Raw genomic sequence first — 13,003 nt, 5'->3', positions numbered from 1 at the left:
AAAAAAAAAAAAACTCCGCATCGTTGCGCTAGCTGTTTCGTGTCCGAGGCCACTTTTCACTTTTCCTCTTCCAACCATTTTTCCTACAGTTCGAGTTAGCCTAGGTTGGATTATCGCTGTTACCACTTGGCTTAACAAAATATGCAGCCTCTGAATTATATCGCTGTACTTAATTTGTTTATCCCACCTTGTTGTGGCACTCCACCCATATGAGTAGTTGTAATTGAAGAGGAAAATGACAAAATAAAATAAATTAGGAATGCTCATCAGAGTACCAATTTTAATTAAGTGCAATAAACACCTCATCGGATCGCGCCGCTTCGCACGCTGCTCGTAAAGAAGACTCCGCCTCAAACGGCGGATTGACATAATGAAAAAAGTGCCCGACATCGGAATGGCCATATTCCCAATAATGGCAAAACATAACTGAGGTGTGTCAAACGCAAAAAAAATAAATAAAATAAATGAACAGTGTAGAGTGTGTGTGCGGGGGGGGAGAGAGAGAGAGAAAAGGCATTAATAAGGGAAAAAACAAATAGGCATGTTGCTCAGCGCAAAAATATGTAATGCACAGAATGAACAACATAAATTAGCTTTCTAAGTGTACACGCACGAATGGGCGTAGTTGTGAACGCATCTCCGCAGAAATAGACATATTTAAGCACGTGCTGGTGCACATTTGCGTGTAGGAGTTTTGCAGAGTGAGCCTCTCCTGAGCGTATCTCTTCTGAGTGGAGACATCGTCCTCCCCCCCTTCACCACCACCCGTAATGTTTATTGGCCCACCGTGCAGGTGGATTGCACAATTGCGCATTGTCCACCCCCAATTGGGGCTCATGAAACGGGTTGCAAAATATGGAAGCAGTAGTGAGAGGAAAGGAGAACTTGAGGGGCAACGTAAGAAATCACTTGAGGGACAACGTAAGAAATCACGTGAGGGGCAACATATGACATCACGTGAAGACAAAATCAAAATTCTAACGAGCCAAATCTAACTAAGTTTGAACTCTTTAATTAAGCAGAGGTAGAATATGATGGCGTTTGCGTTGGAGTCTATGGCGTTCTTCTTGGCATCCAATTTGGTGGTCCATTCCTGGAGGACCTTTTTGTAAATTTTCTCCATTTTCTCCTTGTCCTTCGCCGTGCTGCCAGAATTTCTCTTCTGCGCTTTTTTCTTCTCCCTGACCAGCCTTTCATAGTCGCTGTTAAGCTGCTTACATAACTTGAGGTCCTCAATCAGCAGGAACAATATTTTAATGGCAATCCTATATCTGTAGAACGCGTTTTTTATATCGTTCATTAGCTGTATGATATTTTCTTCCTTGTCATATTGTTTAATATCGCAATTATTTTTTCCTCTAATTTCTGCATATTTGGACACCAGAGGAATCAACCTCCTCGTTTCGATAAATATGCAAGTGTCATTTTTGGTGGCCATACATCCCCAAACTTTCCTAAAAAAGGAGATGACCGTTTTGGAGTTTTTCTTCAACGAATTGACAAGGGTGAAAAATTCGATAACTTCTTTTCTACACAATAATTCGTGCACGATAGTTTTGAAAAGCTTCATGATTTGCTGCTCCTTCCGCTCCACCTCCACGCCTTCTATTTTACTTTTGAGAAAGTGAACACTTCCGTTGTCGATATCGAATCCGAAATTGACTTTCATAAAATGGCTGAATTTGGACAAGGCATTTTGTATGTCTTTTTTTTCTTCCACATATAACGATTCGACTTCGAATATAAAATTATTCTCGTACACATCTCCTGTCTTTTCTTTCTCAATGGTTTTTAAAACCACTTCATTTTTTTTACGTTCTGTATCAAATAGGTGAGTAAAAAAACCCAAAATGGACCTTAAATCTCCCTCAAATATATTGTTTAACAGACCAAATAATTTCTCCGTTTTATGTTCAATGGTAGTTTTTATAATACTATTAATCGCTTCTAGCGTCCCATCCAAGAAGGATATGTCTATCCTTGTTAATTTCTTAGGGTTATACAGTATCTTCCTTTCTAGGCGGCCAAAATAGTTGTAAAAATCATCCATAAAAGCTCTCATTGCCACATTATGGGTTATATTGATATAGCTATTATTCCACTGTGTATAATTCAATGGAAACCTATTCCCTCCAGTTCCTAAATATGTTTTTATATCCTTTTCAATCTTATAAACTTTTTTTTCATACTCATCATATATATTCTTGTTATGTTTAAACAATTGAGTTATATTTTCCAACACTTCCTGCGTATTCAGAGGGACTTTCTTGGAGAAATTCACATCCATCACGTGAAAAAATATATCCCTTCCATTGATCAACAACACATCCTGTTCTCCATTTATGTCTAAGAATAAATCCAATTTGGATATGGACTCCCATTCCTTTTTGTCCAAAATGTCATAATTCCCAAACAGCTTATCGATATATTTCCTAGCTTCATTGATCAATTCTTCCGTTTTTTTTTTATATTTTCCTTCATAAATGTTAACGTCTTGTGAGTGCATGTAAATATTTTCTTCTCAGTTTCCACCTGCTCTTCGTAATTGGTATACATGATAAAGTTGGTCAGCTCCACAAATAAATCTTTCGCGTCATGCAAATTTAAGCCATATATTTTATCTGACAAACTTGCGTCTTTCTTTTTGCACATTTCTTCCACTTGGACTATGGACAATCCTTTGTCGTTTAAAATCGCATCGCCCCCTTCGGCGCATATAACTGCCAACGTCCTCTTCCATCTTGAGTTTCCACTTGTGCTAGCACCGGGAGGGCATCTACAAGAGAAGGGGGAGAATTGAGACGGTGCCAATTACGCAAAAACCGATTAGTGGAAATCCATTCGACGGACACGCTACCCACCAAGTGTGAGAAAAATAAAATGCACCAAAGTGTGGATCCCCACTGAGAGAGAGGCGATCACCCCCTCCCATTTTTTAATCTTTTCCAGATTACTTGAACAAAAGGAGTGAATCAAATCCAGAGATGGATATAACCAAAAGTACTTCTATCTACAATGGGGGAAAACAACATAACAAAAAAATGAATAGATGAAAAAAAAAAAAAAAAACTACACAAAGTAACTCGCTCGGGGGGCACACACTTTACCACCGCGAACGCTTGGCAGTCGATGTTGAAACAGGGGCAACACTCCAATTTACCAGAATGCTCAAATAATATAGCCAAAATAATTGCATTGGCATTTGACAACGAGATAATTTAAATTCACGGGGTCATTCAAGAAGGAAAGGTAACCCATAATTCAGTGTGTTGCAAAATTACAATAATGTTATCATTTTTTCTCTTTTCTTCAGTTTTCANTCTGATAAAAAAAAAAAGATTGGACCTCTCTACCTATTACGACAACTGAATGGTTCCTCATATATATACCAATACAACTGCACAAATTTTCGTGTGACTGCTTAGATTTTCCCATTTATTGGTACGATTCTCTTTAGGAAGGAAAATTCACCCCTTTTTTTTTTTTTTTTTTTTTTGGCCACTAAAAGGGAAAACGCGCAAGTTTGTAATTTACCTTGGCGAATCTTCGTTAAATACATAAACGTGTAAAATAAAATAAGTAGTTAACTGCACCAATTCTTTCCCACATTTCTGGTTAAGCGGGTGCTATGTGCTCAACACGCGTAGTTAGCAGCCTTTTTCTCCACAGCAACGACTAAATGTTGAACAAACGCGCTTTATAATAAATACACCGTGTGGGTAGCAAAATTTAAAAGGGGTTCACCTGTTCGCGTTTATTTTGTCGTTTTGTCCCTTTTTTGTTTCACCCGTTTTTTTTTTTCACGTCGTTTTTTTTTTTTTTTTTTTTAAATTTGCCAGAAAAAAAAACTCTCAATATATGGCTTAAACAGTACAACAAACTATGAACAGCTCGTGTAGAATTTTTCTACCACCCCTCCCACCACGAAGGGCGCGAGATAAATTAGGAACACTTCTACCTTCCCACCTCTTATCTCTTTTGCTCGGCAAAATTTGCGACTTGTTCACCGAGCGAACATCACTTCACTTGTTCTTCTGTAGTTCACCAATTCGCGCTTCTGTTCCTGCCTGCCAATACGATTATTAAAACAGTATCTGCGTACTTTCTTGACACCTCTTCACCACTTTAGCGCAGCGCCTCTCTTCTCTGCCAGCTGAACACACACACATGTGACAGTGACACATTTCAATAAATTTAATTCCCCTCATAAATTTTAACACCTCACAAATGTGAAATTTTTCTTCACCTCAGTTGTGACTATTTTTTACTATTTTTTCTTCACCCGCGTTTTTTTCTTCTAAAACTGAAGGTTAACTCGTTATGTAGGAATTACCTACTTGCACATCTAGGAGTACACGCACACACACACAAATGCACGACAAGAACACCAACATGCATTCTCATCCGCACGCGTGAAGTAAATAAAAATTTATACTGAGATTACTACGCAAAAAGAAAGAGAATAACTTCCATTCGACGAAATTAAAGTTGTGGCCAATGAGTTATCACTTGCTTCAGCAAATGTTCGTGCTCGCCATGTGTGCAATTTAATTACCCATGTATAAGTACATATAAAAGGTGCGGTGTGCACTTCTACACACTACACCTACTCATTTGGCGGCATGCACGCGCGCGTTGCACCGCTACACAGGTTCGGCACATACCATGTGACATTAAAACAGGTAGCATTTCACTCGTCGCGATTCGCAAAGGCTGAAGAGTTTTAAACAGTGCTGTGCCTAGCTACTGTGTGCACTTTCCAGTGATAAAAAATTTGTATACATTTAAAAACTACTACATGTATATTTTTTTCTTTTTTTTTTTTTTCCTAAGGGGAATGGCCCGTGTTTGAGGGTGTTCCCAGGGCAGTTAATCTAAGCTCAGTTTGGCAAATCAATTTAACTCTCCAATTTATGCCTAGGCTAAAATGTCTCCGCTAATACCTATTTACGTTCACCCACCTTTCTTCACAGGCATAAACCATTGCGCTCTTACTTACACAACGCTAGTTGCCACTTTGTGAGTTTTCCGTTATGTGGGCCCTTTGCAGCACCTGGGCAGTCATTCGTTTATATACACATATATATATATGTGCTTTCTTCCACCTACACATGCGATGCGTGAGTGGCGATAAATCCTGTAGATTAGCAGCTTCATTGGTAACTCCCTCGTAACTGCATTTTTTATTTTTTTTTTTGGTGTACGGACATAGGTAAGAAGTAGGCACATGTATATTTACACATACGCGTGGCTACCTGGTGAACGCCTAGAAGGATGTGCCAGCCAGGTCGATTTTCCAACTCTTTAGTGAAAAAGAAAAGGCTACTTCTTGAAGGTGATAGTGGTGAGGCATTTCACCCTCCGTTAATTAACCCATATAGAACAACTGCGTTATTACGCATGCAAAAGTGTTTACTCAATGTAGACCCAATCGTACACAAATTAAAGTTTCATGGAAGCCACATCTAACACAGGGGTGTTCGAAGTCACCTTTCGATTAGGTCCTCACCAAAAGGTAATGACCTATTCAATATGTTGCAAACGGGATTGAAAAAAGAAGTGGCCTACTCCCTTGCGTAATTCGTTAACAGATTAAGAAGTCTTAAAGTCGGTGTAAAAAAATAAAAAAAAACCAAATAAAACAAAACAAAATAACAACGCAGAGACAGGTTAAGTCTTGTAGCTTTGTTCACTCATATCCTTTTTATGGTGACCCGCAAATTGCGAATGCTTTACTTTGAGCGCGTTTTAGGTAAACGCCCGTAGAACCTCCCCATTGCAACATGCTCATAAAAGAAAATTCAAAAGAGTTTCTCATCTCGCACACTTATCATTCGACCGAGGGGACGTGAGAAATATGACCTCACTCTCGTACACAAATGTGCGAATAAGTGTGTACATAACCCCACTTATGCATGTGTTTATATACGTTTTGCACAACCGTTCACATTTCCCCTCAACAATGTGACAGGTGTGTGCCTTCATTACACTAGCTACCTTCGGAATGAAAATGGAACCATATCATCTCGGGAGCACTTCCATTCTTATGAGTTTCATTTCGCAAGGAGTGCCATTTTTTCAGGACATCAGAACAGCCCCTTAGTCCCTTCCCATTTTGTCCGACGTGCATGTATTAAAAGTTGCCTTGGGAGAAACAAAGGAGAGACTAAACTAAGAGGAAAACTACTTAAATAACGGTAAATGCGTAAAATTCAAATGTAGGCATATGTGCACATGGCTACAACGCTCCCACCAAATTACGACACTTGCATTTTGCTGCAAACATATCCATGCTTAAACAGATGTGCAGCTCCGCAAGAGTACATATAATGGTTCGAAGAAAGGGCTGCTTATAACACGCACAAAGAGGTTAAATAGGTTCCATTATGATCCCTCTCCGCTGTATTGTGTCCCCCTTTTATGTTATATCACCCGGTTCGGAATGTCTACCGGTGCGCCCCCCCACAGGACGCTTCAAACTTTTCAGTGTATAAAATTTTCAATGGCTGGTGTGCAAAACGCCAAAGTTGATTTATCGTCGCAAAATTTTTTTATTTTTTTATTTTTCTAGTTTTCTAATTTTTCTAATGTTACTAAAAAACGTAAAATCACAAACAAGTTAATTAAATGAACCTACTCGACCTTATGCGCGGGCACGTGCGTGTTTGTGCGGGGGGCGGGCGATGCCACCTCACGCGTTCGCATCATTTTGGCATCGAAAATAATTTAACAATTCCACAAATAAACAATACATCTCAAAAATGGGGCAAACTGTGCGTGCAAAAATGGGCATGAAAAAGTAGTGGTGCAGTTGGAACGGGGGAGGGATGAACTGTTTGGAGTTCATCAAGCCGCCCTGAGCGCGCAGTACGTGCAGAGCATGCAGAGCATGCAGAACGTTGGAAAGCGCCGCAACCCGTCGCAACCCGCCGCAACCAGCCGCAAAACTGCGCAGTAAACGCACAAAAAATGTACATAGATGTACAAAATAATCCCCTTGGTGCTACTTTACAATGCGCGCCGTGTCACATGCGGGCGTGAAGCTGCAGCGCGTGCGTCTCAACTGAGGTGCTTCAAAAAAAAATAAAAAAAAAAATGGGCATTAGGTTCACAAACGTTCATATTTACATTAAAAAAGGAAAAAAAATACACATGGGGATGCCTACATACTTACATATTTATGTATATGTACAGATGTGCATTCTCCCACGGGGCATTGTGTCCAAAAACCCTTCTACCATTTTGATAAAATAAAAATCAGAAAGGAAATTACGTGAATAAATAATGGGCGCGTAGCCGATTCTTCAAATCTGTTCATTCCATAGGAGTAACTCCATGTCGTGTGCTTTTTTTGTACTCTTCAATTCTGAGTGCCGTTGTCTAGACAGGCGTCCAAACAGGGAAGGACTTAATTCTCTGTCAATTTCAAATGGGAAGTGTATGGGCGGGACTCCAAAAATGCTTAGAAAAATATAATGGGCGGAAAAAGAACTCACAGAAATTGTTTGCACGATGGCTGCTATAGAAGTGGTCCTTGCAGCCGATATCCTCCACAGAAGGAGGAAAAACTCTGCTAGGCTATCCCCCTCGAGTGACCTCATCAATCATTCGCCTCGATGGAAGACACGAAGTTCTTCTTCTCATAAATATCCGCAAAACTTTTCGTGTTCGTCCAATTGTAATTACATGGATTCACTTTATTGTCATTACCTCCATTCAGCCCTGACGAGATTATTATTTGCTTGCACTTGAATAGCTCCTCTCTTAAAATTTTTATCTGAACCATTAAGTTTTTTATTTCATTTTTGTAATGCTTACACTGTATACATGAAGGGCCCAAAAAACTGTAATTCCCAAATGGGTTAAAATTGGTGGAGGAGGAATTAAAAAATTCGCTTCCATTTGTCACTTCTTTTTCTTTGTGACCAAACAGGTTCGTGTCCTCTTTAAAATCGGTGAACCTATTATCCGCTTCATTTGTGCACTCGAAATTTTCGTTAATACTATTACAGGAGAGGAATATATTTAGCAGGTTGTTTGTGTAATCCATTGGTTCGTTCGCTTCTTTCTCATTTGAGTTATACTCCTTCGATTTAGTGACCTCCTCAAATTGGCTATTCTGCAGCGGGTGGAAGGCTTCCTCTTTTATAAAAAAATGGCTGTACGTGTCGTTAGAAGCGTTGCTTTCGCTAAACGGGTTTCCTCTCTCTTCTCTAAATGGGTTTCCCCTTCCCTCGCTGAATGGAGAACCCCTTCCCTCGCTGAATGGAGAACTCCTACCCTCGCTGAATGGAGAACCCCTACCCTCGTTGAACGGGTTCCCCATGTTCAGACTGAGGTTAAAAATGCTGCCCAGGCCATCACCCATTCCACCGCTCCTCCCCTGCAAGGACATGCTCGAGTGGTCCTCCCCCTCCTTCAAAATGAACGCAGAGTTGTTGCTCTTCTTTCCAAACAGGATGCCGCCCATTTCGCCTACTGCGCCTACCCCGTCTCTCCCCCCGGAAGTTTCGAACCCGGCCAACTTGCTATCCATGCTGCCCCTCGCGTAATTATAAAACATACTTTCCTTGTGTTGCACGAGTTGCTTGTTCGAAATGACGTACTCGCTTGCTTCCTTCTCGGGCACACCACTTTCTGTGCAGCTGGCGTAATTGATTGTCTGACAACAGCTCTCCTCCACCTGCTTCTTATCCTCCACATGGTTATCATTGTTGAGGGTGGACTCCGTTGTGGATTTTCTCATAACGCCATGATTCGACTTAGTAGCATTATGAATGTCAATGGGCTTTCCCCTGTTCTGCACACTACCTACACTGCTAAACGGTGTGCCCTCATTATTTTGCTTCTTACTCTCCGTATCTTGATTTCTATTCGCCCAGTCAAAGGCCCCTCTAGAACTAGTGCATACAACAGCGCTCACTTCCTCACAGGTAACTTTCGCCTGACTTATGGGATTCACCCCACTACAGCTACTGCTCCCTTTGACGATAACGTCTCTTCCGTTTACTGCACTACTCCTACTCTTCTCGCTCGCGTTTCCGTTTTTGCTAGCTTTATCTCTGAAGGCATGGTCGTTTCCGTGGCTGCCGATTTCGATTTCCTTGATGCCGATTTCGACTTCCTTGACGCTGTTTTGCTCCCTCTGCCCCTTTTCCTCGTCGGTACCTTCGCGATGGTCACTCTCCCGGTGGTCGCTTTCGATTTGCTTCCTGTTCCTGGGCGTGCCGCCATTACTGCCACTTTCCGTTGTGCCCTTTTTCGCATTCTTATTTCCACTTTTGTTCGTACTGGGCGTGTTGCTACCCTTCTTTGCGCCTTGACCTTCGCCATTCTTGCCCTTTGCATTTTTCCCCTTTTCTCTCTCTACACAAGACTGTTCAACGCTGCTAAAATCTTCATCGTTCCTTTCCCCAGCACTCAAAAATTTGCTACTTCCATTTTTCTTATCGTCCTGGTCCTTTTCATTGTTACAATTTTTGCTGATCGGATTCTCCTTTTTGGTGTTTTTCCTTTTCTCGTTGAGTTCGCTCTTCAGTTCAGTGTTACCCGTGCAAAGCACTTCGCTAAAGGTACTTGCCCTGGTATTGCTTCCTCCATTCTGTGCATTACTACTGTTGCTACTTCCGTTATTGTTTGCTAAATTTGCACCCCCCCCTTTTTTATTTTTATTCTTCTTTGATATTTTGTTTTGACCCTTTGTTGTATTCCCTGTTAATGTAACACTGCCATTTTTTTCCCCGTCTTCTGCTTTTAATTCCCGTTCGCTATTCACCCCATTCGTTTCACTGGCCTCCTTTACAACTCCCACAACTGGGGTCCCTACACCACTGAGCACTTCACTCGTCCCAGCGTCAACGAATCGAATAACACCTCCCACATCTGCAAGTTCCACATCAACCTTGGACCCTTGTCCCTCCTCCACATGCTCATTTGTGTAAAAACAATTTTTAGCTCTACTTCTACCCGTGTCATCAAAACTGAGATGGTCAAAGGTATTGCAATTGGATATGTTAGCAAAGCTGCTTGTCTTATTATTATTGTCATTAGCATCAAATATCATCGACAGATTTGCATAATTCTCGAAAATGGAAGTATTATTTGAGTTGTTGGAAAAATATTTCGAACCTATTAAGTCGAAGTTTCCGTCTGGGCTGCTATTCATTTCTGTTATCAGCTCATCCTTAAAATTCTCTACATTTGTATGAGTCTTTTTGCACAAATTTGCGTTCATTCCGTCTTGCTGATTTGATACGTCTTCTCCATTTCCCATTTCTGCTACGCTTGGAAAATATTCGCACGCCTTGTAGTTCAGCTCCTGGAATGGGTTACTATCCTGGGCTACACAACTACCTTCTCCAGCGATACCACCACTAACAGTACCATCGACTACGTCGACCACATCTCCGACTGTTCCACTTCCCGTGCCAACGTTGGACTGCCCCTTGCTCTCTCCCTCCTGCGCCTTCGAACTGTGCGAGAAGAAAGAATTAGTCGCCTGAACGCTCACCACATCGGAGTTATCCCTCCAACCACCCTTCGTCCTATTATTCTCGTAATCGGTGAAACAAAACTCAACAACCTTGTATGCATTATTATCCAACATATCAAAATTCAGTCCACATTCCGTCGTATTGCTATTATAACTCAAAGTTTCATCATAATACATGTTATTTTTGTTCATCAAAGATGTGTTCATATTTGTCGTTTTGTCATAATTTAGGGTTCCTAAATCGCTCAGTTCATTTATCCACATAGAACTACCATTATTGTTGTTTCCACTTTTATTATCATTGCTGTTTTTTACACTTTTCTTTGCACTATTCATGGTTTTGGAATTCCATGGACTGTTAAAGATGGTCGTGGGGCAGTGTGTGATGGATGCGCTGATGGAACTGCACAGAAGGTTATTCAAGCCGCTGCCCAGGCCGGTGCTCAGACTACTCATTTTGTTGCTACTGCTCAGACTGCCACCCAGACCGCTACCCTGACCGCTACCCAGACTGCCACCCAGACTGCCACCCAGACCGCTACCCTGACCACCACCCTGACCGCTGTTCGACCACGTTGAGTAAAACGATGCATTCTTGTTCAAAAATAGGCCACTCTTATTTGAGCTGTAGTTAAAGTGTGGCATGCGGATCTTCAGAATGCTCTCCACTTTCCTCCTGATTTCTTTATCATTCTTATTATGCTGCGTCAGAATGCTATCGATGTTATTTCTCCACTTGTTCCACTTTTTTTCCCAAATGGTCCAATTCAAGTGCGCCTCATTTTTGTCATTCGAGTCATGATAAAATGCACATTTCTGAAAATAATCACAAGCTCCATCTTTCGCCATCTGACATGCTTGTGTTTTGTATACTATGGGGTGGAAAATCTTTTCTAATTTCGTGTGTGCCAAAGGACAGTATGCATCATCACATTTTTTCATACGTGGACAGTCGACCGGCAGGTAAAAATATTCGCTCGTCTCTCTCCTATCAAACTTGTTTATCTCGTACGGATACTTTTTCAGTTTGTTGAAGGATTTCGTCACGGGCACACCGACGCTCATCTTGTTCTCTTGTGAAGTGGTGAGTGGGGGGGAGGGGGCGAAGAAGTGGGGGAAAATGGCGGAGAGTTTTGGCGGAGAGTCTTGGCGAAGAGTCTCGGCGGAGAGTCTCGGCGGAGAGGCGATACCTTCGTGTATTTCAGAAATGCGGCGAATTGAGAAATTTAAGAAAAAGAGAAGTGGCAAAATGATCAAGTGGTGAACGGGCGAAGAGGCGAAAACTTCGGGATGGAAACGCGCAAAAGTTTTATCATGTGCACTTTACCGCTAAGCAAAACACAAAAAAAAGGCACGGGGAAATGCTCGGGCGCGATTCATGAATACGTATATATGTGCCCACGTAATGGGGAAAAAATATGCGTCCACTAGGGTTAACACAGACCATGGTAGCTCATGCAGATTTGATTCTTCCTCTTTTTGGATGCGTATTGAATTGTATCTCTGCTGTTGCCTTAGCGCGTTGTGTCCTCGATCACGAGCGTGCCTTTTGATTGCATATCTATACGGGAACAAAACAGTCGCTTCGCTTCGTTTCGCTTCGTTTCGTTTCCTTTCGCTTCGTTCCGCTTCGTTTCGTCTCCGCCAATTTTCGCTTTCCTTCCAATGCGCGTACTTTTTCACAAAAAAAACTAAAATTAAAACATCATCAAATTGCTGGACAGGTATGCACGCAGGGAGAACCCTATATGTGGGTGTGTTCCCTTGTGAAAAAAAAAAATTGTATATAACACAATGAAAAAGGGTGGGAGGAAAAACGGGGCATACTTCTTCCAATGACCATTCGTGCAAAGAGCATTATATGCGCACTGATACGTGTATATTTTTTTTGTCTCTTTTCGCAGAACTTGGGGGAATTAGCTTTTTCGTTCGTGCGCTGGTATGTTCGTGTATGTATGTGCGAACGTACGCATATAGGCATGCAAATGTGTACACACGATTTGTCACCCCCCCATTTCGATGACGCAAACTCGGTAAAGTACGATGCCGCGTGGTAGCCTCAGGTGACGCGCAGTTATCACGTGCTAACGTGCTAACACGATAACATGCCAACACGATAACACGATGACACGCCAACCCACAGTGAGGTATGCAGAACGCGAGTGACTAATTTAAGCAAACCATATGAATTCGTGTTCCTCTCACTTCCTTCCACAAATATTAATAACATGAATTAAAAAATAAAAAAAATTACTATATGTATCACTGCTACGAACGCTGTTCCTGTGAATAGGAGGGAAAAACGACTCACATATGGCTGGACTATAAGCGTTTTAAAAGGTATAAAAAAGGTAAGCTTTCCTTGTGCATTCACAATTATTACCCAATAAGATCGCTAATATAAACGCATGGCACGCATGCATGTAGATAAGGACACCTTGATGTGCATACGAACACATAACAAATTTTTTTACACAGAAAGACACAAAAAGGGCGTGTAAAAAAAAGGCA

At 41.4% G+C, this 13,003-nt stretch overlaps 2 protein-coding genes across 2 annotated transcripts; both read right to left on the bottom strand.

The window, feature by feature from the left end:
- Positions 1-991: 991 nt before the first annotated feature.
- Positions 992-2,506, bottom strand: PCYB_115450 (hypothetical protein; the record flags this gene model as incomplete). The annotated part of the gene is made up of 2 exons (XM_004223424.1): positions 992-1,818; positions 1,846-2,506. The coding sequence occupies 2 exons, from the start codon at positions 2,504-2,506 to the stop codon at positions 992-994; spliced, it is 1,488 nt and encodes a 495-aa protein (XP_004223472.1).
- A 5,094-nt stretch (positions 2,507-7,600) lies between these two features.
- Positions 7,601-11,557, bottom strand: PCYB_115440 (hypothetical protein; the record flags this gene model as incomplete). Its single annotated transcript, XM_004223423.1, has 2 exons — positions 7,601-10,465; positions 10,511-11,557. The coding sequence occupies 2 exons, from the start codon at positions 11,555-11,557 to the stop codon at positions 7,601-7,603; spliced, it is 3,912 nt and encodes a 1,303-aa protein (XP_004223471.1).
- Positions 11,558-13,003: the final 1,446 nt, after the last annotated feature.

The sequence above is a fragment of the Plasmodium cynomolgi genome, chromosome 11 (assembly GCF_000321355.1).
Source record: "Plasmodium cynomolgi strain B DNA, chromosome 11, whole genome shotgun sequence".
Lineage (NCBI taxonomy): Eukaryota > Apicomplexa > Aconoidasida > Haemosporida > Plasmodiidae > Plasmodium > Plasmodium cynomolgi.
Note: the sequence above shows the minus strand (reverse complement) of the source record. Positions and strands in the feature narration are given on the sequence as shown.